This window comes from Oryza brachyantha, chromosome 5, assembly GCF_000231095.2.
Source record: "Oryza brachyantha chromosome 5, ObraRS2, whole genome shotgun sequence".
Lineage (NCBI taxonomy): Eukaryota > Viridiplantae > Streptophyta > Magnoliopsida > Poales > Poaceae > Oryza > Oryza brachyantha.
The window spans coordinates 13,107,077-13,133,778 of record NC_023167.2 but is presented as its reverse complement, the minus strand read 5'-3'; the positions used below and the strand labels follow the sequence as shown (position 1 = coordinate 13,133,778).

At 42.5% G+C, this 26,702-nt stretch overlaps 6 protein-coding genes across 7 annotated transcripts; 4 read left to right on the top strand and 2 right to left on the bottom strand.

Annotated features, from left to right (window-relative positions):
• Nucleotides 1-467: 467 nt before the first annotated feature.
• LOC102706383 (probably inactive leucine-rich repeat receptor-like protein kinase At5g48380) lies at nucleotides 468-4,200 on the top strand. Of its 2 annotated transcripts, none has more exons than XM_006654344.2 (3): nucleotides 468-550; nucleotides 1,489-2,390; nucleotides 2,516-4,200. In XM_006654344.2, the coding sequence occupies exons 2-3, from the start codon at nucleotides 1,566-1,568 to the stop codon at nucleotides 3,509-3,511; spliced, it is 1,821 nt and encodes a 606-aa protein (XP_006654407.1). In that variant the 5' UTR covers nucleotides 468-550; nucleotides 1,489-1,565; the 3' UTR covers nucleotides 3,512-4,200. The 2 variants fall into 2 exon arrangements, with proteins under 2 accessions (XP_006654407.1, XP_015693342.1); XM_015837856.2 differs by lacking the exon at nucleotides 468-550 and adding an exon at nucleotides 665-962.
• Nucleotides 4,201-5,242: 1,042 nt separating this feature from the next.
• On the top strand, nucleotides 5,243-8,398 carry LOC107304217. Its single transcript, XM_015837333.1, has 4 exons — nucleotides 5,243-5,404; nucleotides 6,862-7,010; nucleotides 7,164-7,188; nucleotides 7,332-8,398. The coding sequence occupies exons 3-4, from the start codon at nucleotides 7,173-7,175 to the stop codon at nucleotides 8,348-8,350; spliced, it is 1,035 nt and encodes a 344-aa protein (XP_015692819.1). The 5' UTR covers nucleotides 5,243-5,404; nucleotides 6,862-7,010; nucleotides 7,164-7,172; the 3' UTR covers nucleotides 8,351-8,398.
• A 2,721-nt stretch (nucleotides 8,399-11,119) lies between these two features.
• On the top strand, nucleotides 11,120-14,746 carry LOC102717254. The gene is made up of 3 exons (XM_015837116.1): nucleotides 11,120-11,263; nucleotides 12,684-13,764; nucleotides 13,848-14,746. Exons 1-3 carry the CDS (start codon nucleotides 11,170-11,172, stop codon nucleotides 14,134-14,136), a joined length of 1,464 nt encoding a protein of 487 aa, XP_015692602.1. The 5' UTR covers nucleotides 11,120-11,169; the 3' UTR covers nucleotides 14,137-14,746.
• Nucleotides 14,747-15,676: 930 nt separating this feature from the next.
• On the top strand, nucleotides 15,677-18,432 carry LOC102706102 (putative disease resistance protein RGA3). Its single transcript, XM_006654343.3, has one exon. It carries the CDS (start codon nucleotides 15,821-15,823, stop codon nucleotides 17,738-17,740), a length of 1,920 nt encoding a protein of 639 aa, XP_006654406.1. The 5' UTR covers nucleotides 15,677-15,820; the 3' UTR covers nucleotides 17,741-18,432.
• Nucleotides 18,433-19,227: 795 nt separating this feature from the next.
• LOC102716974 (putative disease resistance RPP13-like protein 1) lies at nucleotides 19,228-22,050 on the bottom strand. Its single transcript, XM_015837263.2, has one exon. The coding sequence runs from the start codon at nucleotides 22,048-22,050 to the stop codon at nucleotides 19,309-19,311; it is 2,742 nt and encodes a 913-aa protein (XP_015692749.2). The 3' UTR covers nucleotides 19,228-19,308.
• A 119-nt stretch (nucleotides 22,051-22,169) lies between these two features.
• On the bottom strand, nucleotides 22,170-22,704 carry LOC121054483. Its single transcript, XM_040524366.1, has 2 exons — nucleotides 22,324-22,704; nucleotides 22,170-22,208 (listed from the first exon to the last, which is right to left on the bottom strand). Exons 1-2 carry the CDS (start codon nucleotides 22,702-22,704, stop codon nucleotides 22,170-22,172), a joined length of 420 nt encoding a protein of 139 aa, XP_040380300.1.
• Between the last annotated feature and the right edge of the window lie 3,998 nt (nucleotides 22,705-26,702).

Here is a 26,702-nt window from a genome sequence, read left to right as displayed (position 1 = left end):
CTGTCCAGCCACCCAGGCGGCCAGGCCAGTAGTGTCCGTGCACCCAGCCGGCCGTGCAGCAGCAGCCGCCTGCGGGAGAGGGGGTCGGACCGGACGGGCGGGTTGACTGGGTGAGTAGACCAGGAAAGTCTCTGCACCTCACTAGTAATAAAGTCCGTGGAATGCCGCGTCGCGAAAGGTGCCAAGGCGGGCCCCACCCCCGCGCCACAGTCTCCCGCATGGGCCCCACCACCCTCCTCTCTCTCTTCACTCTGGGCCCCACACACGCTTGGACCGGAAAATAACCCCAGAAAAACCGAAGGAAAAAAAAAACCCTCCCCCCTCGCCTAGTACTAGTGTAGTACTGCTGGTCGCCGTCGTCGTCGTCGTCCTTCTCTCGCCTTCTCTTTTGACGGCATGCCTCCCTCCCTCCCTTCCCTCTCCTCGCGCTCCCACCTCTCCTCTCGCTTTCTCTCTCTCGAGCGTGCGTCGCGGCCTGTCTTCTCGTTGCTCATTCGCCTCCGCTCCTCGGCCTCGGGCGTGGGCGGGCTTCCTCTGTTTCTTTCTTCAGGTGAGGGCGCGCGCTCGTGCTCCGTGTGTTTTTAATTCTTGTTCCGTGGAGCTTTTGTTGCGCGTATGTTTGTAGTAGGTGATCTCGTTGGCGCCTTTTTTTTTGTTTGTTGGGATGTGTTGGAGACGATCTTCGCCGTGTGTTTAGTTTGGTTGAGTGTTGTTGGAACTTGGAACGCAGGAGAGTTTCCAGCGTATCGGCGGCGGCAAGGGATAGGTGGGAATTTGGGTGTTGCTAAGTACGGCGATGTAATTTCGGGGAGTGGAATTGCGTGGGTTCGTCAAGGAGGAGGAAGTGTTCGTCGAGGACACCTCCTTTTTGGCGATTTGATCATACGAAACTCATCTAGGAGTGGAGGAGAAGGGCGGCCGGAGTGGCGGGCGTACCACTCGGTGCGAAATCAGAGAGAAAGGTTGTGTTTGTTTGGGTGGTGCTGCCGTGCTGGTGCTTTCTTTTGGGAGATTTTTTTTCTTCCCTTAGATTTTTTCCTCCTCAAAAGTAGGGCACCTTTTCGCGGTTGGAGCCGATCGTGTTGGATGTGAGAGAAGCCGAGATAGGAGTATTAAATTAGAGGCCTTTTGATCACTCTAAAATAGAATTGAGGCCTCAAACGATGGTTCCAGTAGACGATCATACGGTTCTTTGTTGCTCATTCTCAACGCGTCGTCTACAAGTCTTTCTTCTGCTGATCTTATAAAGATAAAAAGGTTTGCAACTTTTTAATTTCCTTTGGCTATGGTAGGTTAATGGATCAGTTCTTTACTGATGCTGGCTTCTTACGGTTCAGATTCTTTGAAGTTTTCCTTATCACAATTTAAACACAATTTGCATCACAACTGGTAGAGGATAAGAACTGGCAACCAACTTGCGGTATACAGCATGAACTGCATGATATGTTCATATGTTATCTCGTGACATGGTGTTATTACTACATGCAGGTGACTACTAATTGTATTTGTGCAGTGGTATTTCTCATCGTTAAGGAAAGGTGGCACTAATTCACAACAAGTGCTCGATGACAGATCATTATTATGCTCCTCTGCGGCTTATTCTTGTCATGACATTGAGTGCCACCTGTTTTGGCTCTGAACTTGATATCCAATGCTTGAAAACTTTAATCTTATCGGTGACTGATCCCAATGGTATACTCAAATCCTCATGGAATTTTGTCAACAACGGTACTCCTGGTTACATCTGCAAGTTTACTGGGGTGGAATGCTGGCACCCAGATGACGACCGAGTTCTTTCTTTGCGCCTCGGCAACCTTGGTCTTCAGGGTCCATTCCCCCAAGGTCTTCAAAACTGTACTAGTATGACTGGGCTAGATTTGTCGAATAACAATTTTACAGGACCTATTCCTCTGGAAATCTCCCGGCAAGTACCTTATTTGACATCACTGGACCTCTCCTACAACGGGTTCTCTGGCCAAATCCCACCAAATATATCAAATATGACATATCTAAACTCGCTCAATCTCCAACATAACCAGTTGACTGGTTCAATTCCACCGCAGTTCAGTCTTCTTAGTCGGTTAAACTCATTCAATGTTGCGGAGAACCGACTAACAGGCCCCATTCCAACTAGTCTACAGAAATTTGCGCCATCAAATTTTGCTGGTAATCAAGGCCTTTGTGGGACACCATTGGATGGCTGCCAAGCTTCAGCAAAGAGCAAGAACACTGCAGCAATCATCGGAGCTGTTGTTGGTGTTGTAGTTGTGATCATAATTGGTGTGATAATTGTATTCTTTTGTCTGCGGAAATTACCAGCCAAGAAGAAGGAAAAGGACGAGGAAGAAAATAAATGGGCAAAGAGTATCAAAGGAACAAAAACTATCAAGGTGAAATACCCTTCTATTACCGTTTATTTGCTTTTGTTTTATAGTACAAAAGAAATTTTGAGTAACATTATAGGTATAGAAAGCTAACGTAAACTTCCTACTGCCATGTCTTTTCAATTATCCAGGTTTCTATGTTCGAGAATCCAGTTTCAAAGATGAAACTAAGTGATCTTATGAAGGCTACCAATGAGTTTAGCAAAGAAAACATCATAGGTACTGGGAGGACAGGAACTATGTACAGGGCAGTGCTGCCTGATGGTTCTTTTCTTGCTGTCAAAAGGCTACAAGATTCACAGCATTCTGAATCTCAATTCACGTCGGAAATGAAGACACTTGGCCAAGTAAGGCATCGCAACTTAGTTCCTCTCCTAGGATTTTGCATCGCTAAGAGGGAGAGGTTGTTGGTGTACAAGCACATGCCCAAAGGTTCACTCTATGATCAGTTAAATCAAGAAGAAGGCAAAGACAGTAAGATGGATTGGCCCCTGAGGTTAAGAATAGGTATCGGTGCAGCGAAAGGTCTTGCATATCTTCACCACACTTGCAATCCTCGAGTCCTTCATCGCAATATAAGCTCCAAGTGCATCCTCCTAGATGAGAACTACGAACCAAAGATATCAGATTTTGGACTTGCTAGGCTTATGAATCCAATAGACACCCACCTTAGCACCTTTGTTAACGGAGAATTTGGAGATCTTGGTTATGTGGCACCAGAGTATGCACGTACTCTGGTGGCCACGCCAAAGGGTGATGTGTACAGCTTTGGTGTGGTTCTTCTTGAGCTTATCACCGGTGAAAGGCCTACTCATGTTTCAACTGCACCGGAGAATTTCAGAGGGAGCCTGGTAGAGTGGATCTCCTACCTTTCAAACAATGCACTCCAAGATGCCGTTGACAAGTCGTTAGTAGGGAAGGGCAGTGACGGTGAGCTAATGCAGTTTCTGAAAGTTGCATGCTCTTGCACAATTTCCACTCCAAAGGAGAGGCCAACAATGTTTGAGGTTTATCAGCTCCTCAGAGCCATTGGAGAGAAGTACCATTTCTCAGCGGAGGATGACTTGATGCTGCCACCTACTAGCACAGATGGAGAAATCCTGGACGAGCTCATTGTTGCCCGGTAACTGCAAATCCAATATTTCGCGGAAGGCACCCAAGATTGCATGGTTTTTCTCCTGCAAGTTTACCCTCTTTCCATGGGCATTGTCCATGCTCAAATGAGTGAAGCGCTTTACATGATGTATTAAGTAGTATCAGTATACTGCATTCACTGTAAGCAGCATACTGCCCTCCGCTGTATAAATTTTTGTAGCTTGGCTGTTATCAACACTTGGGAGGTGCTAATAGCAGCAATGATAATCACTCACAACTAATATGAGGATAGGGTGTTTGCTAGTTTGTTCCTCGTGAATATGTGATAGGAGCCATTGTCATGTGCCAATTTGTGCCACGGGATGATGAAGCAGATTACCAAATTGTTCCAGCCAAAGTGCATGATCAATCTACATACAGAATATATATGCAAGCAAGCTTGGGAATTTCAACATGCAGTGTACACACTTGTTAAAGCAAGAGGTCATAGTTTTGTGAATCAATGCTAGCTTTTGCTGGTCAAAACTATTCTCATTTCTACAAAAGCTTCTGTTGTTGGTCGCATCCTAGCCACTTCTATTGTTGAAATATGCAGAAATATCAAGATTAAAGAAATGAATGGCGTAGGAATAATGCAAATTAAGCCGTTTTCTTTTATCTTGTAAAATATGTCGCCTTTGTTAGTCAAAACGTTTACCTGGTCTTAAAGGGCAGCGTGCGTTCCAGGGAAATTCATTGACTTTGGAAGTAGTGTGTATCTGGTTGGTGTAGAAATATTGATACTGACGGAAAGAACGCTCCTTTTCAAGTCATATTTTCTGTGGGGTTGTCCAGAAACTTGTTATGTATGAACACCGGTCAAAGTTTTTCAGGGTTGTTGTTTGACTTTTTTTTAAAAAAAAACCAAATGACATATTTACAAATAAAAAATAATTTATAAATAAAAAATTTATACACATATTCTTAGCGGTCTAAAAGGTAAAGATGAAAAATAAACTTCGGTAAAATAAAACCCTAAAATCAAATTCAAATTTAAAGTAGAAGACTTAAATTTTGGTTTATAAGGATAAACGAAAAGATAAAGAAGTTTGTCTTCGATGAATGGTGCTCACTTCATTTCTCATATTATTAGTCACTTTAAGTTTATTCTACGTCAAGCATTTTTAAATCTAACCAAGTTAATAATAAATTACTAGCATTTGCAACACCAAATTAGTTTTATTAAATATACAACTAAATATATTATATTATATAGTATATTTATTTTTGGTTAAAATGTTATTATGTTTTTCTCTAAATGATTTGACATAGGGAAAAATCTAAAATAACTTGTAATATGAAATGGGGTAGTATATTGTAGCAAAAAATATGTTATTTTTTAGGATGCAAAATTTTTGCATGTGACTTCAAAAGCCGTATAAGGTATGAACTATAATCTATAAATAGATTAGTTGGTTTCATCTCGGTTCCGGTTTCTCTAAAATGCTCATAGGGACCATGTTTATAGGGACGAGTGTGTGCAAATGTACACAGGTGAAGTGCACATGTGTGAGAACTCTTTTACAATTTAACCTCTCCCTAAAAAAAATCTTCGAAATATACCCCCGGCAAAGCTTTTGCAAATGGCCGTTTAATGAAGAAGTTTTATCAAGGACCCTATTGTGAAATATCATTTTCGAAAATGACCCAACTGCAAAATTACACACTGCTTGCAACAAAAAAAAAAAAAAAGCATCATCTCGCCAACTAGTGCTGGACTGCTAGGCTCGACGGTGCCGGTGCGCCTCCCCCCACAGTGGCGCGAACCAGGCGAGGTTTTGGCGGGTTTCAGAAGGGAGGAGGCCCAGGCTTCCCGCGTCCACCGCCTGCGACAAGGGTTTTGGGTCCGCTACGCCGGGAGCCATCGCCGTCGCCGTCGGCGCTAGGTATGCGTCTCCGGTCTCCCCTTCCCTCTTGCACCTAGAGAGATGAACTGATGGGGGGCAATTTCGTTTCGCCGACCTTGGTTAGGGATTAATGGCCTCATTCTGAGTATTAGGATGGAGGGAAATGAGACTTGGCATTGCCTGCATGTGAAGCATTAGCATTTATCTCTTTATTTTATTTTGTATCCAGTCAGGTATTTTAGTTTTTTTAGGATTTTTAGAACAAATTTGTTGCGCTGTAGATTGTTTTTGCATACTCTTTGTGACTTTGTATGATCTAGTCAAGATGAAAACGAACCAGGAACATTCATGAGTTCTTATCTTTCAGTGTCTGTTTTCCGTAGTTTTTCTACAATGAAAAATGCACACACATATGCATGTAAGATTCATATGTTTTTGTTGTGAGCTAGTTATTATACCTTTTCGTGAACTTTGTAGAACTTTTACTGATGGCTTTTACTAAACTTGTACTACCTTCATTTTATCTAGATTCATTAGTATTTATATGAATCTAGTTAAGGCTACGAAGTTTTACTTTATGAAACGGAGAGAGTACTAATTAATTTTCAGTTTGAAGGCTTGAAAAACGGATGGAAAGCGGGGGGGGGGGGGGGGGTGTCTCCTTCTCCAGGAGAGAATGACATGCCTAAGATATTGAGCAGTTTTAGAGTGCTCCATCTTACCTCTTGTGAGGTAAGAGCTATCGGTTAATCTTGACCATTCAATTTTTGCTCTTTTATTTTAATCAACATAAAAGATCCAATACCTCATTAATTTAGCATGCCCAAATAAGTAAAGTAAATATTACAGTATCACCTTTCCTTTCTAATGGTGCATGCATGCTTACTGTGAAAAAATATAATAACACCAAGCAAAAAAAAAATCGGTAGACCAACATGTCAGTCAAACTGAAATTTTCATTCATACATATTGCTCAAAATAGTGGAAGCTCCAATTAATTATCCAAAGGATTCAAACTTAACATAAAATTTATTACAAATACTTTCCTTATTTGAAGCCAAATAGATATGACTGAATTTGGAGACTAGGTTCTGTTAAAACAAAAATAAAATAAAATTACAAAAGTGAAAATTATTTGTTCATATAGGCATCCTAATTATTGTGAACTTAGTTTATAAATTGAAAGTATAAAGATATTAAGAGTATTGCATATTTTTAATTTTACTAGTATAATTACTGTATAATTTTGAATTAGTAGTATTTAAGTAAGGAAATATTGACTCTTTCCTTATTAGGATGCATTTATGGTCATATTTAAATTTAAATGACAATAAATGACTCTCACCACACATGAGGTAAGAGTATTATCAGCCCTTAGATCTCTGCACAATGGATGGCTCATATTAACTTGGTGCACCTTAAAAAAGTCCTAAGATATTGGATGGGTTTGGTCCTTGCTGTGGAACAAATGTGAAGTTCCTATGCGACTATTGCAGTTGTCTTTCGTGGAAGCTATTCAACCGTGAAGGCACACTTGCTTAAAAGTCCTGAAGAAGGTGTTCAAGCCTGTCCAGGAGTGACCATCAATATCTTTATCAATCTATGCAGTGAAGTTGATGCAGCAGAAGATTCAAATCCAAATCAGGTGCGTAAAAAAACTGTAACAAAATCTTGGACTAGTGGCTATTCTGATGACGAACCAAGTATGGGCAAAGCTATTGTACAAGCAAAAAGAAGAAAGAGGAATGCATGTGCATAGGACTGTTATATGGGATGCAAAGATAACTTGGATGCTCAGTTCGCAAGAATGTTCTATTCTTCAGGTTACTGCCTTAAACTGGAATACTTGTTTAATTTTTTTCTGGGAACATGCAAAAAGGTTTGCACATTACAGGGTTTCCTTGATAGTTAAGAAAATGTGTTTATGTTGTAAGCGTCATGCTTCACTATTTGTTTATCTTTGCAGGAATCTCCTTCAACTCTGCAAGGGATCCATACTTCCGGAGTTCATTCACTTTTGTTTTGAAGAATATTGTTCCTAGTTATATTCCTCCTGATAGCAAAAGGTTGAAGACAACTCTTCTGCAAAAAGAAAGGGCTCGCATTGATGACTTACTACAGCCCATCAAAACCATGTGGAGGAAGGCAGGTGTGACAATAGTTTCTGATGGTTGGTCAGATGTTCAACAGCGATCACTTGTCAACATTCTGGCTATCAATGAATGTGGAGCCATTTTTCTGCAAGCAATCAACATCGAAGATGAGGTGAATACAAAGGAGTACATTGCAGAGAAGCTCACTGCTGTGATTGAAGACGTTGGGGCAGAAAATGTTGTCCAAGTGATCACAGAAAATGATCCTGTTTGCAGAGCTGCTGGGTTGCTGATCGAACAAAAATACAATCACATCCAATGGATGCCTAGTGTTGCTCATACATTAAGTCTTGCCTTGAAGAATGTTTTCTCCGCTAACAATACCAAAGATGTTGCCTTCAAAGAGAGCCATTGGATTTCTAAGGTTGTAGAGGATGCAAGTATGATCAAGAATTTCATAATGAATCATACCATGATATCATCCATTCTGAGTGATTTCAGTAAGTTGCAGATTCTTGCTATTGCTAACACAAGATTCGCTTCAGATCTTGTTATGTTAAAGAGGTTTCGGCTGATCAAGCAATCTTTAATAAAGTTGGTCAATAGTGACAAGTGGTGGCCTGCTTACAGTAGTTTTAACACGGAGCACGCACAGCTTGTGAAGTACAAGCTTACTGATCACTCGTGGTGGAATCAAGTTGACTACATTCTTTCTTTCACTGAGCCTATATATTCGATGATACGCATGACGGACACTGAAGAGCCATGCCTTCATCTTATTAATGAAATGTGGAATAATATGATTGATAAGGTAAAAGCTGTCATTTATAAGCATGATCAAGAGGGCCTGAAGAGGAGTCAGCATTTTACTCTATTGTGCATTCCATTCTAGAAGATTGGTGGAGCAAGAGCAGAACACCACTCCAGTGTTTAGCGTATTCACTAAGTGATTTGTATTTTTGAATCTGTTTATATATATATATATATATATCTCTTTCTGGTCGCTTTTGGTAGGTATTACAGTGACAGTTGGATTGATCAAGTTCCTATTCGCCAACCCCCACATAGAGATGCCGAGATTTCTCAAATGAGAAATAACTGCTGGAGAAAATTGTTTTCTACTACAGATGGCTTGAGAACTATCAAGTCAGAATACGCAGAGTTTGCTCTTGTGGGAACAAAACATTTTAGCATGGATTCCAGAGCTGATAGGGATAAACTTGACCCCAAGATGTGGTGGGTGACCCATGGAACTTCAGCACAGGAAGTTCAGAGTTTAACTTTCAAGCTTATCAGCCAACCTGCTTCATCTTCCTGCTGCCAGAGGAACTGGAGAACGTACGGATTTATTCGTGACATCATGAGGGACAAACTTCGTCCTAAATGGGCTGATGACTTGGTTTTTGTGCACAACAACTTGCGGCTTCTATCAAGAAGATCAGAAGAATATCATACAGACCAAGAGACAAGGTATTGGGATGTGGGAGATGAAGGCTTTAAATCATCAGGTGCAGGCATACTTGAGACTGCTAACCTCTCGCTTGATGAACATGAGTTCGAGGTTGCCATGATTGAAGGAACAGATTGTGGTCAAGAAAACCAAACGGACATGAGGTCAGAAGCTTGACTTAGCTACCCATGTTTCTGCTTGTCTGGTGTTGTGCCTTCCATGTAATTCTAGTAGTCGATTGTGGGGCTTTTGGCTATATGAATGTTAGAACTTGTTGGAACATGAAGGAATGTTTGGCTGTGGAAACTGGATGGTGTTTCTGTTGATCAAAGTTGGAGGCCAATTGAACCTTGTATGCACAGTTGGCAGGTAGTCCGTGTAATGTTTTGGCTGTGTAAAGTGGATGGTAATCCGTCGATCAATGTTGGCGGAGGCCAATTGAACTTTGCATGCCAGTTGGCAGCTAATCTCTGCGATATTGCAACAACGAACTTGCAATGATGAATGATATTGTTTCTTGATATTTTGTTGAATCTAAATTTTAAATGTCTAGCATTGTAGTCTGGGGGAGGGGGGGGGGGGGGGGATCAAGCTCTCACCATAGTTCAAAGGGTAACTTGGACTTTTTTCCAAACCAAAAATCAAATTTAAGAGTTTTAAAATTTAGATCGTTTATAAGTTAAATGACAGTGGATGGGATTATTACATGGAAGGAATTTATACTCCCTCCGTGTTTTAATAGACGATGTCGTTGACTTTTTATCATATGTTTGATCATTCGTTTTATTTTAAAAACTTATGTAATTATTATTTATTTTGTTTTGAATGAATTTATTACTAAATATATTTTAATTATAGCTTAGTCTTTTGCATATTTCCACAACTTTTTTGGATAAAACGATTGGTGAAACATGTGACAAAAAACTAATAACGTCATCTATTAAAATACGAAGGGAGTACTTTGTTTCTAAACCTGATAAAAGCCGTATACAATGTAAAAGCCGTATACAGTGCAAATTACGGAAGTTTAAAGCCTTAAGGGGGGAACAGGAAAAATCACCTTAGAGCAAGTATAATAGTAGGCTGCAAGCTAACTAAATGCTAAAGTGGAGGAGAGATGAGAGAAGAGAGGAGAAGCGAGTTGTAAGCTTACCGTCGGATTGGGCACAAGAACCAAGAAACTTCGTGAGAGAGATAAGTGTGTTCTATATTAATGATAAAAACTAACTACTGTATGAGTGTACTAAGAAAAGACTGTAGAGAATTTTATAGTCGGTTTACTGACTATATTACGTTGCTATTAGAAAACATCTATGACGGGTAGAAACTGAACCCTTGGGGCCTGGGAGTACCGTACTAGCCGAAAAGGCTAATGGGTGAACCTCCACTAGCTAACTCGTATGCTTAGGCCTGGCGATGCATGCAAGACTGAATTTTTTTATTTTATTTAATAAATAATTTACAAAATTATGCTTCTGTTTCTAAAATTTACAAATCTAACATCCTGCTGCCCTCTTAGAGGGCGAAAAGATATGTGACGGATAGTGGAGAGGAAGCCGGAGACGGGCGATTACAGTGCGGTGGCAATTTTGCACTTTTCCCTTGGGGCAAAGTGCAAAATGGTCGCGTGCGCCCAGGAACTTTTCTGTCGAATCATGATTTAATACATATACGTATAACACATATAATTGTTTAATTACAAGCACTAGCTTGGCTCAGTGGTCACTGGGGGATAATGGCCACTGAGCCAAAGTAGTGCTTATGATTAAACAATTACATATATTATACATATATGTATCAAACCGCGCACGATAATTTTGCACTTTGTTCCTTGTGGCAAGGGGCAAAATACAAAATTACCACCGTGCCGTTATCGCCCATCTCCGTCTCCCTCTCCGCCTGCAGCTGCAACGTCATCTTTTCGCCCTCTATCACTCTATGAGGGCGGTGGGAGGTTAGATTCATAAATTTTGGAAACGAAAATATAGTTTTATAAATTATTACATCCGTTTGAGATTATAAGACTTTCTGGGTTTGATTAAATTTATCCATATCTCTGTGTATATGTTTTGGATATGTGTCTATATTCATTAGCACATAAATAAATCTAGACACAACCAGAAAATCTCATAATATGAAACGGAGGGAATATTTATTAAATAAAATTAAAAATTAAAAAAAAATCAGCAAAGAGCAGGAAATACTCGATGTGAGGCACTGAGGCGTCGAGTCGAGTGGGCGTTGCGTGGGGTCCAGGCGAAATGGCGCAGAGATTTCCCGCGTCTCGCGACGAGGGTTTACAGCCAGCCCTGCCGCCGGTGCCAACGCCGGCTTGCCACGGAGTCACGAACACAGGTATGCATCCTCGTCTCTCTCTCCCCCTCTCTATGACACACACGCACACTCTCTTTGTCTGGGTCTCTCTCTGCACATGCGCAGGCGTTATTGGCAATCGGTGCCAAACGCGGGCTTTGACGTCGGAGGAGGCGTCTCGAGGCAAAGCGCACGAGGCACTCATAAATTTCGTGGACAGATTCCCAGTTAGGGCTGCTCGGTTAGTCTTGGAGGGATTTGGAGGGGATTCACCATGGGGAAGGGGTTAACCGAACAAGGGTTTAGAATCCTTCTATCAAAATCCTCATTTTGAGGCGCAATGATGGGGGATATATTTACATTTGAACCATTTTATTAGGATTTTCATATATTGGGAGCAAATTCGTGATGGAGAGGACCCAACAAAAGACTGGGAGGGTGATTGGATTACTGGAACCTAGCCACCTTGGGCGTCTGAAAGTTGGATGCCTGAATGGCATGTCTCTTATGCCAACTTGTGGTTCCTTGTTAAGTTGTTATACTTATGTGTATCTGGTGATATGAGAAATAATGGGAAGTTCAGAAACAATAGGTTGTTGTTGACTGCCTATATATTTTACTATTTTAGTGGCCATTTTACAGGAGCCTGTTCTCTTTGTTTTAGCCAAGTTTTTTTGTTAGTGCAGCTTTGATGGGGAGCTAAGGGGTCATCTTTTCACTTTTTGAAGAAAAAAGCCAAATAGCATATTTGCAAACGTAAAATAATTTGTGGATAAAACTTTTATATACGTGTTCGTAGCAATCTAAAAGCTAAGATTGAAAAATAAACTATGATGAAAGAGCCAAAAGAAGGGGGGTGCTAGTCTTTCAGGGTTTATATGCTTTCTCCTAGGATTTTCAAATACAAACCAATAAAAGAGAATTTGCAATAAAAGAGCCTTTAGGGAGACATGCAGAAGCTTCAGAGGGATCTGATCAGTTTGTCTTGGCTGCAAATGATCCGTTGACATGATATGTTGACTATTCTGATGGAATGCCCCCTCCACACAAAGCTATGCTTCAGCCAAACAAAAGAAAGAGTACAGCTTTAGATGAGGATCTTCATATGAAACTTCAAACTAAATTGGATGCTGAAATTGCTAGAATGTTCTATTCTTTAGGTTAACATCTTAAACATGAAACCTTTGTGTTCATGTTATTTGGAATGCTATTTAGCTTATGCCTTATATTTCTATTTAAACATGAAATCTTCAGGATTATCCTTCAAGCTTGCAAGGAACCCATACTATGTGAGCTTATTCTCTGTTGCCACCTCCGCCTCGAATGAGGAAGAGGATGAAAGTCAAAAGGATTGGCATCCTCTAGCTTTAAAAATGTTATGTTCTGAAGGATAACATCTTAAACTTGAAACACTTCAGTTTATATTGTATGGCTTGTCCTTCAATATTATCCATATTTGCAGGTTTGTCCTTCACTGTTGCAAGTAACCCATACTATCGTAGTTCATTTGCTATGGCCGTGATGTTCCATATTCCTGGATATGTTCCTCCTGGGTATGACCAGCTGAAGACAACTATTTTGCAAAAAGAAAGGGCTAACATTGAAAGAACCCTGTGGACCATAAAAAGCATGTGGAGGAAGGCAGGTGTGACAATTGTTTCTGATGGGTGGTCAGATGCTCAGAGGCGACCTGTTATCAATATCATAGCCATCAATGAAAATGGGCCAGTTTTTTTGGAAGCAGTTAACAATAAAGATAAGTTGAAGACAAAGGAATTCTACATAGCAGAGAAGCTCATTGCTGCAATTGAAAGTGTTGGATCAGAAAATGTTGTCCAAGTGATCACAGACAATGATCCTGTTTGTAGAGATTCTGGGGTGCTGATTGAACAGAAGTATGATCACATCCAAGGGACACCAAGTGTTGCTCATTCTTTAAGTCTTGCCTTGGATAATATTTGTGCTGCTAAGAATGCCGAAAATGTTGTCTACAAAGACTGCCACTGGATTTCAGAAGTTATAGGTGATGCAAGAATGATAAATGATTTCATATGTGAACATACCATGCTATTTTCCATGATCAGTGATTTTAGTAAGCTAAAGGTGCTTGGCATTGCTGACACAAGATTTGCTTTAGATATTGTCATGCTAAAGAGGCTTCGGTTGATTAAGCAATCTATTATAGGGCTGGTCCTCAACGAGAAGTGGCCTGCTTATAGTAAGGATGATGAGGGGCAAGCACAGCTTGTGAAGAAAAAACTTACTGATGAGTTGTGGTGGGATCAAGTTGATTACATTCTTGCTTTGACAGAACCCACATATTCAATGATACGCAGCACGGACACTGAAAAGCAGTGTATTCATTTGATCTATGAAATGTGCAATGGTATGATAGAGAAGGTAAAGGATATCATTTTTAGACATGAAGAGAAGAGAGCTGAGGAAGAGTCAACATTTTATTCTGTTATAAGTGGCATTTTAGTGGATTGGTGGGGCAAGACCAGAAGTCCACTCCACGGTTTAGCTCATGCACTAAACCCAAGGTGAGTCTTAGTTAGTTGGTACTAGTTACTAAAAGATTTCCTTTTTAAGCTATGTATTAACATCATTTTGTTCTGTATTGCAGATGTTACACTACTAGTTGGATTGATGAAGGTGCTAATCGTCAACCCCCGCATAAGGATACTGCGATTAATGAGATGGCAAATGACTGCTTGAAGAAACTATTTCCTGCTGCAGATGACTTGAGGGCAATCGAGGCAGAGTATGCTAAGTTTTCTCTTTTGGGCACAGAGCTTGCTTCCTCGGGTGCAGGAGGCTTTAGTTTGGATTGTATCACTGACAGGGATCTTCTTGACCCAAAGGCATGGTGGGTGACTCATGGCAGTTCAACACCTAGGCTGCAGGAGTGTTAGCCCTCACGATTCTTGGCCATCCTGCCTCGGCATCCTGCTGCGAGAGGAACTAGACCACTTACAAACTGATCCGCACGATCATGAAGCTCGAGGGTCGTCCTAAATGGGCGGATGATCTAGTGTTTGTTCACACCAACCTACGGGTTTTGGCGAGAACCTCGAAGTTCTACTATACAGATCCAGAGTCAGTGCTTTGGGACGTTGGGGGCGACGCAAGTTATCTTGCGCCCTGCGCCCCGGCTGATTTTCTAGAGTTCGCTGAACTTTCACTCGATGAACTTGAGTTTGAGCTTGCTGTTCTTGAAGGGATGGAGGATGATGTTTTGGCATGAAGCTGGAGGCTGACTGATCCTGCCTCTCTTGTCACTGGGGGTATATTTTGTCTATGTGGGGGGAAATCTGGTGTATTCTGGTTGTGTGGCCACTCTGGTAGCATGCAAAACTATGACATGATAGTGTTGGCGATATGCAAAGCAATGTAGTAGTAGTGGTAGTGGTGGACTGGTGCTATACCGGTAGTAGTATGTAAAGCCATGTGATACTCCTATAACACATTTGGTAGCATGCAAATCCGTGGAATGTCGGTTGATTTAATGTTTGTTCTCGTGTCGAGGCCATCCCAAGCGTATATGCGCCCCTTCCGAAACCTATTTGGATTTTACCTGAGCGTTGTCTGAATGTGGTAAGGTTCTTGCTAGTTTGCCGATGTTGCCGGTTGCAATGCTGATGGTTCTGGCTTGTGGTCGTGGAGGCGTCCAACCGCGACGGTGCCGTACCCGAACCAGCGGCGGGCGAGGTCGATGGCAGCGGTATAATGTTAGAGATGCTTGAATAAATTGGGCATCATTTTATTAATTTTTGACATAAAATTTAGAGGTACGAGCAAGAGCTTCCATGACTTTAACAGTGGAGGTTTCACAGTTCATATGCTAGATCTGCCCCTGGTCGATGGTGTCATTAACAATTTAGGTAAATAAATATATCCTTTAATAAATTTATAATGTGTATGAAAGTAAATAAAAATACTATTTGACAAGGTGAAATTAAACTTTTTTTGTTTAAAAGTTATGTTTCCACCGTATATTTATACCATTCAATTGGTAAAATTAAATTGTGAAGCACTAACTAAAGTTACTTAAAAACCTAATTTGCACAGGTAAAAATCACCCGTAGTTTTCATACATGAAAATAACGTTATGTAAAAAAAACGATAGAAATAATTGCTGTTCTCAAATAAAAAACAATAAGTAATCGTGTTAGAGTTTAGGGAAATTAATTAGTAGCCTGCTTGGTAAGTTCGGGGTATTCCAGCCGTCTAAAATAATAACTCTATTTTCATCCTTATCAATTGTATTAATAAAAAAATAAAAAATAATTACCCTTCACTTTATCAAATATCGATTTAATTTTTTTTTTACTTTATCCGCTTCTAATATGTTTATTCGATACTTTCACTTTGACGCGGTCAGCAAGAGCTACCAAGCGTAAAGCAAGCAACGACTTGGTCAGCTGGACTCGTGAAAATCTGAAGCGTCCAAAACTTTCCCCCAAAATTGACGGCACCGCCGCTGCTCGTCGGCCCGACCAACCGTCGGTCTCCGCCGCGCCAAGCGTCCCTCCTCACCACCGCAAAGCTAACCCTAGTCCACGATCCACGATCCCCCTCCCGAAGGCAGCCTGGCCGATGCCCGCGCCCGTGCCGGCGGCGGCGCCGTGGCCCGTGTCGCAGGAGATCTCCTACCTCGCCGAACGCCTCCTCGCCCACGCCGACGGCGACGCCGGGCTGCGGGACCTCGCGGCCGCGCTCCTCCGGGTCCAGCCCGTGGCGGGAGGGATCGAGAAAAGGCGGGGGGCCGCCGGGGCGGACCTCACGGAGTGGCTCCTCCAGCTCAAGGACGCCGTCGCCGAGGCCGACGACCTCCTGGACGAGCTCCTCGAGCGCCGCCGCAGCCGGCTCGGCCCGGCGCTCGCTTCCTGCGTTGCCCGCGGCAAGCCATCGCGGGAGGTGAAGCGACTGGTGGGCAGGATCGACCGCATCCATGACGGCTCCGAGCGTCTCGTTGACCCGGCGGAGGAAGCGGGCGAGGCAGGGTTCGGCGTGAGGTCGCCGAACCGGGTGACAGGCTCCGTGCTTACGGAGCGGAAGGTGATTGGGCGTGAGAAAGAGTGTGGCGAGATAGTCAGCAGGCTGGTCGATTCTGCCGATGAAACATGCTCTTCTGATCTTCCTGCCGTTGCGATCGTCGGCCATGGTGGAATGGGGAAGACAACGGTTGCGCAGTTTGTTTATAACAGTGAGAGGATTGAACGGCACTTCGATCTCAGAGCATGGGTCTGTGTCTGGGATAGGTCTGATGCGGCTGAGTTAACAAGGCAGATATTGCAGTCAATTGGTGTTCCTGATTATGCATTGTATGGTGATAGTTCAGCCGAATTGGAAATCCTACAGGCAAAACTTGAAGTATCGATCATGTCAAAGAGGTTTCTCCTGGTTCTTGATGATGTTTGGAATGATGAGGGTAAGACAGAGCTGGAGAATAAGGATCTGTGGAAGAAAGTTTTGGCACCTCTTAGGTCTGCCGTAAGTGGGAGCAAGATATTGGTGACCACTAGAATGAAACTAGTAGCAGAATTTCTGAATTCAACTCATGTTGTCCCCATCGATGTGTTGGAAATGAGGGATTGCTGGTTATTGTTAAAGGAGGCTGCTCTGGGTGGAGAAAGCATGGGTGTTCCCCCTGATTTGCAAGAGATTGGGAGAACTATTGCTGCAAATGCAAAGGGCTCCCCTTTGGTTTCTAAAGCTCTTGGACAGATGCTAAGAAACACTAGTAGTACATGGAGGTGGAAAACACTTCTGGACACAGAAATTAGTCATAGCATCATTATGTCGTCTCTTCAACACAGTTATCAGCACTTGCCTGTGCACCTCCAGCGATGCTTTGCATACTGCAGCATTTTTCCAAGGGGCTGGAGGTTTCACCGAGACAAATTGGTGAAGATGTGGGTCGCCGTGGGTTTTATTCAACTATCAAGCAAGAAAGGAAAAAGTGAATATGATTTAGCACAAGAATACTTTCATGATCTGCTTTCACGGTCATTCTTCTGCATGGCCAGCAAAGACAATCAAACATTATATTTCCTAAATGACCTAATGCATGATTTGGCACAGCACGCTTCTGCTCATGATTGTATCAAAATCGATGAAAGCATGCCTGGTGTGATCCCACCAACGGTGCGCCACTTGTCCATCTCAACTGATTATTTTCCACAGCTCAAGAACAAGTGTAGGTTGGGAAGGCTGCGGACCTTATTCGTTCTTAGAAGCTCCTCATTATCCTTAAGTCATCTTCCTAGTAAGTTTCTGTCTGAATTTAAGAACTTGCGTGTTTTGGATCTTAGTGAGTCTGATATTTTAGAATTACCAGAAACCATTAGTCAGTTGTTACATCTCCATTACCTAGCTTTGTGCCGCATGACTAGCAAACTTCCCAAGTGTGTGTACAGATTTCTACAGAATGGGGTGCTGGATATGCCTCTATTGTTATTTTCTGATAGTCATTCCAGACGTATGAGTAAATTGGTCAGACATAAAACATCATGAAACTTGTCGCAACATCAAGGGTTAGTTGGACTGTATGAAGACCTAATTTTTGCTTTCAACAAAAGCAGGATTAATCATTTTAAATAAAGAGAAAAAGGGGGTGTGGTTGGTAACTCTGAAGATGATCGGTTAGTGACATTATCAGCTCTGTTATGTGCCTTTTGGGTTGAACTTGGTTAAGATGCTGCGGAGTGGGTTAAAGATATCTTGTGGACTCAAATCTGTTCCAAGACTCGGTGTTTTCTAATTTGGTGGATCAAGTCTTTCCAGAATGGCGTCAAGCAAGGGGTTGCGCACATCTTCATATTGTTGTTGTGTTTCCTGTTGGTTTTGTATCTGCCAATCTTCTCCAGGTTAATTGGCAATATTTTCAAGCCATCACTGGAGTAGCTGCCAGTTTGCTTATAGTACTCTGGTATCCTGACAAGATATGTACAGTCCGTTTATTTCCATTTTCACATTTGTAAGCTATTGTATACTTTTTTATTTCACTCGGCTTGTCCCCTACTGTTCATTCAAGCAAAGAAGAAACGAATGATGATTTGAGACTACTTTTTGGCCGCATGTTGCCCTACTGCATTGTGCACTCCATTTCGTGATGCTGCGCATTGGATTTCAGTACTGAGTCGCAGTAGATACCCGAGTTCCGATAAAAGTTGGGGAATGGATATACGCACAAAGTAAAACTTGAGGGCCAGAACCACATTTGTTATCTCTCTGCTTCGTTCTTTATAATTCCTGAGATAAGTCATGTAAGTAATGAAACTGAAGGGAAAACAAATAAATTGTGATTTAGTTTCAAAGAAAGTTAACTTGTGATGATGGAATTATCTGTGGCCATGGGGAGGAATGAACAACAAATATACAATTTCACGATAAGAAGACTGATGTCATACGCACATTTGATTTAGCTCATGAATGCATTCATACTTTCACAGCTCAGTAAACCGAAGCCAAATACTAGTATTATTTACTGTCTCCGAAATAAAATCATTTATTAGTTTTTAGATTTTTTTTTCTTCGTTTTATTTAAATATTTTTTATGATTAATACTTCCGTTCCGAAATAAAATCATTTATTAGTTTTTAGATTTTTTTTTCTTCGTTTTATTTAAATATTTTTTACGATTAATACTTTTGTTGTTACTATATGGTAAAACATGAATAGTATTTTATGTGTGACAATTTTTTTAAGTTTTTAATAAATTTTTCAAATAAGTCGAATGGCTAAACTTTAAAAATAAAGTTATTATGAGACGGAGGTAGTACATATGTACAGGTGAAATACACCGTCTAACATAAAACAGAACGTATATTAGGAACTGCGGACGGTTTTATTATACAGAGGCAGCACATACATTCTAGACAACATACAGACACTACAATTATTCCAGCCAGAAAAATCTGTTGGCGTTCCTCCTGAATCATCCATCTTTAGTACTGGAAATTCATAGTTTCAGACACAAATGTCTGTACCACTGAAATGCAATGAAACACAGATACATACTATTGACTATAACCTACAAGTACAGTGGCATGTGCATGATAATGGTATCAAGCACACCTGGCTCAGTGAATCAGTTTTATTGGGATAGAGGCTATTTTATCCCATTCTGGTCCATCCTTGTTTTGCAGTCGGGTTAACAACGTTGGCTTGCACCCAATCAGATGAACAACTTGCAGTGAAGATGGGAAGCTGCTTGGCAAGGACTCCAATCCAGTGCAGTTCATTATGCTCAGTTTCCTCAGAGAGACGAGGCTGTTGAAGTTGGCAGGGAAAGATTCTGCAGTGACCCTGGAACAATTTTCGATCAATACCGTTTCCAATGTGGCAAAACCAGGTAAAGAATGCAGAGAAGACAATTCGGGGCATTGCCGAATGTTTAGCTCATGAAATTTCGTCAAGTTTCCTGGGCTCTCAATCTGTGGAAGAGTGGTTATTTTGCTGCAGTTGACTATATCTAGTAAGGTCAGCGATTGTAAACCTTGTAAACAAGTACCCAGCTGCTCATCAGTAATATCTAAATGAGATATTTGCAGCCTCTTGACTGAAGCAAGTGCATGAAGCTCTTCGAACCTCACATCTTGGCAGTGCCTGAGGGTCAAATCAACAATTTCTTGCACTTGTTGCTGGTGGAACAAACCATCGGTAAAGATGGAAGCAGAACATGTTTCCAGTTTAAATCGGCTAGCTTTTGATGATGATGATGAAGACAGTTTCAGGTGTGAGACAAAACCTGTATTTTCGACTGTGACCTTCCTCACGGACAGTGGGAAAGAAGGCACTTTAATCAGACTGGGACAGTTCAAAAGCTTCAGCTTACGGAGTCTAGGGAAAACCATGCTGTGCTTCTCTTCTTCTTTGGTCCACTCAACCCATTTTGGCATATCGTCAAACTCAAGGTCTTCCAGACATTCGAATGCAGTCGAATTGGTTCCATAAAACTCACCTCCAATTCGTTTCAGTGAGCACATCTCTTTCAGATGCAAAACTTTTAGGCAGGGAAGCTGACCAAGAGGAGGCAGGACCTCCCACTTTCGACAGTTGGTCAAACGTAAAGATTTTAGATAAAATTTACTGCCATTCCGGATGTTCATGTCCAACCAACATGGTGAAGTGTAACCATGGTATCTTCTGATATGAACCTCTTCAACCTGAGGATGTGGCTCCAGGCCTTCTAAGACCTCAGCATCGACAGAAGGGACACTCCTGCCAGTGGAATTCCACTCCAATTCAAGCACCTTGATGCTCTGCTTCTTGTTCAGCCCAGCTTTGCAGGCCTCTTGTTTGCTCTCCACAACATCAAGGTTCTTGATATGGAGCTTCCCGCGAAGATTGTTCATATCATTCAAGGACTCTAAGCTGTTGCCCTTCTCCCTTTTAACGTGGAACTCAATGGATCCCTGAAGATTAACAAGCTGTGCAATACCAGGAACTTGCGATGTGCTTGCACTATCCATATCCAAATGCCGGAGATGTCTCAAGTTCTTCATTTCTTTCGGAAACTTGTCAAAGTGGCGCTTCTTGGGAACTTTCAGAGTCTGGAGATGAAACAGCCTTGTCACAGCCTGTGGGAACTTGGTTATCGTCTTGCAAAGAGCCAGGTACCTCAGATGTATCAGCTGGCCAATTCTGTCAGACAGATCAGCCATGTCACAGCCATACAAATCAAGCACGCGAAGGCCCTTCAATTCCTTGAGGAGATCATCTGGTAACTGACCCAGGGAAGACGAAGACTGCTCGAGAACTATCAATGTCCGTAGCCTTCTCAGATCATGGAGCCCCCTGAGCTGCGCCACGGCATCACTTGTCACTGACAAGTGCCTAACCGTTCTGGGGACATCCGTCGCCTTGTCGTCACCCTCAACTCTTGCGCAGTCATGGCGGGAGACGTTTTCGGCCAAATCATGCATCAGGTCATGGATGTAGTAGCAGCTCCGCCGCCGGCGTTCCTTGTGCGCGTGGAAGAAGGACCTTGCCACGAGCTGGTCGAAGTAGTCCCTCCCTACATCCTCCTCCTCCTCCAATCCGTTCCCCTCTTCCCTGTGGATGAAACCGAGCGCCATCCAAATCTTGACCAGCCTCTTGGGCTTAAAGCTCCAGTCTTTCGGGAAGATGCTGCAGATGGCGAAGCATGGCTGGAGGTGCTCCGGCAGGTTGTGGTAGCACAGCGCCAGCGTCTTGTTGACGTCGTCGTACACCTGCATGTTCAGGACCTTCTTCCAGTAGCCGACGCTGCGGCTGTCCTTGAGCATCTGGGCGACCACCTTGGCCGCCAATGGCAGCCCCTTCAGCTTCTTGGCGATGTCCTCCCCGATCGCCAGAAGCGCCGGGTGCTTCTCCGGGTCGTCCTTGTGAAAAGCGAACTTCTTGAACAGCGTCCAGATGTGATCGAATTGCAAGCCGTCCAGTGAGATGAGCTTGGTGGCGTCCAGCAGATCGGCCACGATCTTCTTCCGGGTGGTGACGACGATCTTGCTGCCGAGCTCGCCGGATCTGAGTGGCGCCAGCACCTTCCTCCACATCTCCCTGTAGGTGAACTCCGGCATCTTCTCCTTGTTCCAGACGTCGTCGAGGACCAGCAGGAACCTGTGGGAGGAGACGGTTTCGGTGATCTTGCACTGGAGCCAGTCGAAGCTGGTGGCGCCGGTGGGCACCTCGACGCCCAGCGAGAGCAGGATCTGCTTGCTGAGCGCGACCTCGTCGTAGGCGCCGGCCGGCTGGAGCCGCTCGACCCATGCCGTTAGATCGAAGCTCTTCGTCACGGCTTCGTGCTGGAACAGGAGCTGCGCCAGCGTGGTCTTGCCCATCCCGCCGTGGCCCATGATGGCCGCGACAGGGACGGGGACGCGGCCGTCGCCGCCGCCGTCGGTCCGGTCGTTGGCGGTGAGCCAAGAAACCATCTGCCGCACTTCCTCGTCCCGCCCGATCACCTCGTCGTCCTCGAGCAGCGAGCCGAAGACGCGGCCTTCCAAGTGGTGGTGGTGGTGGTGGCCCAACTCGCCCGCCGCCGCCGCCGCTTCCAGACCCGTCGCTTTCATCAGCAGGTCGCAGCTGGAGCTGAGCTCGCCGAGCTTCTTGACCATCAGCTTGAGCCTGTTGAGCGACTCGTCGGAGCCGAAGACCCGCTTGGCGAACTTGACGAGATATGGTGAGGAGGCCCCGGTGGCCTCCTGCTGCTGCTGGTACAGGAAGTCGTCGAGGACGTCGTCCGCCTCGAAGACGGCGTCCTTGAGCTGCTGAAGCCATTGCTGATGCTCCCCGTTCTCCCTGGAGCCGTGCCGCTCCACGGTGGCCGCCACGCCGCGGAGATGGACCAGCTTGCCGGCCAGCTGATCGAGCGCCTCCCGGATGCCTCCGCCCAGCAGCCAGCCGGACCTCTCGTCGGCGAAGGACTTGGCCTTGTCGAGGACGAGCTTGATGCTCGGGCACACCAGCCAGCCGGCCACCGCCTCCGCCACCATCTCCTACCCGTGGTCTAGGAGGACGAACAGTGGTGGTGGTGGTGGCGGTGGACTGTGGACTGCTGGTGGTGGCGAGTCTTCCTTCGAGTCAACGGTTATGGCGGAGGCGAGGTTCGGGTGGTCGGCGTGACGAGAAAACTTTGGCCGTACTCTCGCCATATCGGGACAATTTCCGGCGACCGGAGAGGGGCGTTGACTCTGACCGGTTCACGGCGCCGACGGGGCGGAGGGGGAGGGCTCCTCGCGCCGCCGGCGGCACGGCATTTGCGGCCGGCCTGGATGCGGTCGCCGCTCCCGTCTGACAAAAGGCCAAATGGGCCACGGCCCATGTGTCCGTGTATATATGGCGCGATGCGGCTGGGGGTGGGCCGTAGGCAGTATTGGAGACGGCTTCGATTTAGGCCCATTACAAGTTTTTTAAAAAATAGCATTCCCTCTTTCCATTTTACAAGATTTTCTATTTTTACTTAGATTCATTAGTCTAATAATAAATCTAGACACATATACATTGGTACATGGATAAATTTAGATAAATCTAAAAAGTCTTATAATATAGAACGGAGGGAGGGAGTATATGGCTATTGCGAGTTCTTAATGGGATCTCATTTTTGGTTGGGGAGTGGTGATTGTTTTGTGGCATATTTATAAATAAAAAATTATTTATAAATAATATATATATGTGTGTGTTTTTATAATATAAAAGCAAATGTTAAAAAATAAATTATGGTAAAAACTTAAAATCAACTTCAAATTTAAACTTAAGAAATTAAATTTTTATAAGCATAGGCAGAAGCGAAAACGGGTGCAAGACTTGTTGATTTAATTCATCGAAGATGAGAAGGAGAATGGAGTGAACAATCTGAATGCTGCTCAATAAACCATTGTGTGGAGATGGTTCTATTTTAAGCATTGAGCCGAAATGGATCAATCTGAATAGTCCAGGATAGATATATCATTATCATATATGTAGGCCCATATATGGCACAGCCCATATACGTACTTGTCTTTTGCTCCTTTCTAAAAAGGAACAACGGAGATATCCCAAAACATAGGTTTGTTCTGTCATTATTGGCAATGCCAAAACATTTTCAGGTAGGTTCTGAAAAGTTCCATCGCATCCACAAGGCATATCTGTTCTTAACATCTTAACGGCCTAACTACTTTCTTGCTTCCAGTGATCATGTTTTTTAGACTGATAAATGGTGTGCGTTTTGTAAAATCTTTCTATTTGGAAGTTTCTTTAAAAATCACATAAATATATTTTCTGTTTGTACTGATAGTTATGTCTCATGTCATTCTGCTTGCACCAAAAAAAAAAATCTCAAGCCAACCTCTGATTTGAACGCCCTCTTACGGGAATTCGTAGATGGTGAGGTCTGTCTCTTCACAAAGGGAGTACCTCCTCTGTCTTAGGAAAAAAGGGATTTTTGGGAGTAATATCCTTCTTAGTTCTTGAATCTTTTGACTTGAAACGCAACTACGCTCAGAACGAAAATCAAATATGGAAAAGAGCATGAAAGGGTGCAGAAGCACTGGTTTCTCTTTTAGAGCAGTTACAATAACGTGCTATAAACCGGCTATAAGCATATTTTAAGAAGATTAAGAGGGAAGAGAAAGACAGCGGGAATTTGTAGCCAGCTGCAACACGGACTATAAGACACATGTGTGTATGATAGGTGGAACCGGATATTAGTTGTGTAGTCTATGCTATTGTATGAATTGACTATTAAGTTGGCTATAGATAAGTTAGAGCCAACAGTTGGCTATACTATTGAACTTGCTCATAGGGCTGGCTCGCCCTACTCCGAAAATTGTGTAGCCTATTTTGAAAGAAAAATGTGTGCATGCTACAGCCATTGTTCCGTTAGTTACAAAGGCTCTTTTTCCCCCCACTTTTTGGAATAATTAAGTACAACTTTGTGTAAACAATACTAGTAGTTGCATGGTTACAACAATCCCTGGAAAATACCAATGCTAATACCAGGAAAGCGAAACATCCCACCTGAAACACCACTTCTGTTTCCTCTGCCACTTTTTTGAGTCATGCTTGCAAAATTTCTGTCCCTTTCCACCATGGTCAATCTGAGTTTGCTTAATGGACTTTGGAATAAATGACTAAAAGTGAGGCTTCTAAGACTATCCCCTTAACCTTTAGCATGTGTAATTTCTGCCTAACATAATTGACCTACCATGCTTGACTATTCTGGTAGACCTTAATTACTACAGAGGACTCGGTGCAGTTTCTGATTGTCACGCGTACATTTTTAGCGTGTACATGCACAAGATTAATGTATTGACTCAGATAGTTTATTTTGTAGGAGTATCTCTAGTTTTAAAATTATGAGGTCAGCTTTATGTTTTGGTCAGGTCAACTTTGGTACCTTTAAAATTTAATAACTATCTCCCTACCGTTTTCCCAAGAAAGGATCAAGTAGTAATACTCCATTTACAAATGAACAGGTCAAGCCATCAGAAGAGTCAACAAAACCATTTTTAAGACTTTCAGCAACTTTCCCTGCCTGGTTTAATGTAATGTTTCAAAGACATTAGCTGTAAGTTGGAAGAAAATAGCAGTGCATATTAAATACCTAGACAGAAATGAATTTCTCCGTACTTATGATTCACAAGTTATTATACGGAGAAATTGCCAGCATTTCCTTTCTGACATTATGCTTGCTTGTTGCGGCAGAATTCTGAAAAGAAATTATACTTCACTTGCCAACTGGTAGCTTTATTAAAATTGGCCAAAATAAAGATTGAAAAGCTTGTGCCGTACCAGGGTCATTTTAGTATGCAATTCATAATAGATTAGCTACGTTTGGTTGAGTGATACCCAGCTTTTCTGTCACAAAAGTATTAGAGAAGTTGTGATGATATTTATTTTGAGGGTAGCAAGTCTGAGACAGATGCATGAACATATGACAAAAAAAATGTAGGCATGGTCACATGGTCAGTTTGCCCAGTTGAAGTTTAAGAGTCTATATACATCCGTACATTTTTAATGCGTGTATAGCAATGTTGTTTATACAGTCATCTTAGAAAAGTCTTTGATATTTTTTTACATCTGATATATTTCAAGGATTTACAAAATACAGTGGTATTTTCCATGAGCAAAATGAAAGATAAGATACTACTCTCCAGGAAATACCAAGCTGGTTGGAAGCAGAGAACACAGAATAGGAATGCCTCCACGCAAAGCAGAACCCGAACAAAAAATTTCCAGTCTGAGCATTTATTTGGTGATGCCGTACTCCGGAGATTGGAAAATGTGTTTTGTGGAATTATGGGTGTAGAGCCTTGCCTGGCTACTCTTTCTAGCTTCAAACATGGAACCGAGTCCAGTCTACCATACGCAGGTTTATCCATACATTGGAACTCACAAGATGTGATTGAGATAGCTGAAAACTGCAACATGGGAGGTAAAAGATTCTTTTTAACTTTTTATAGTTATTTAATAATATAAATAATGAAATTAATTACTACTACCTCCGTTCCATAATAACCTCATTTTTCGTTTTTCCGTGTCCAACGTTTGACCATTTGTCTTATTTGAAATTTTTTTACGATTAATATTTTTATTCTTACTGGATGATAAAATATAAATAGTACTTTATACGTGACTAATTTTTTTAGTTTTTTATAAATTTTTTAAATAAGACGAATAATCAAATGTTAGACACGGAAAAACGAAAAATAAGGTTATTGTGAGACGAGGTAGCACTAAGTGTCTATATCCCATAAAAGTGCAATTTTGCACTATTATCTTCAACGTTTGGTTGACGTCTTATTTAATAAAAAATGTATGATTAATATTTTTTATTATTTGATGATAAAATATAAATAAGATTTATATGAGATTTTTTAATTTTTAATAAAAACATACCCTTTAGCTGTTTAAGACCCGTACACCTAAAAGCATATAAAAAGCTGAGAAAAATATAAGGAGAAGAAACACAGACCTGGGATGCGTTCGTTGCCCCCTCTTAGATAAGGCAGTG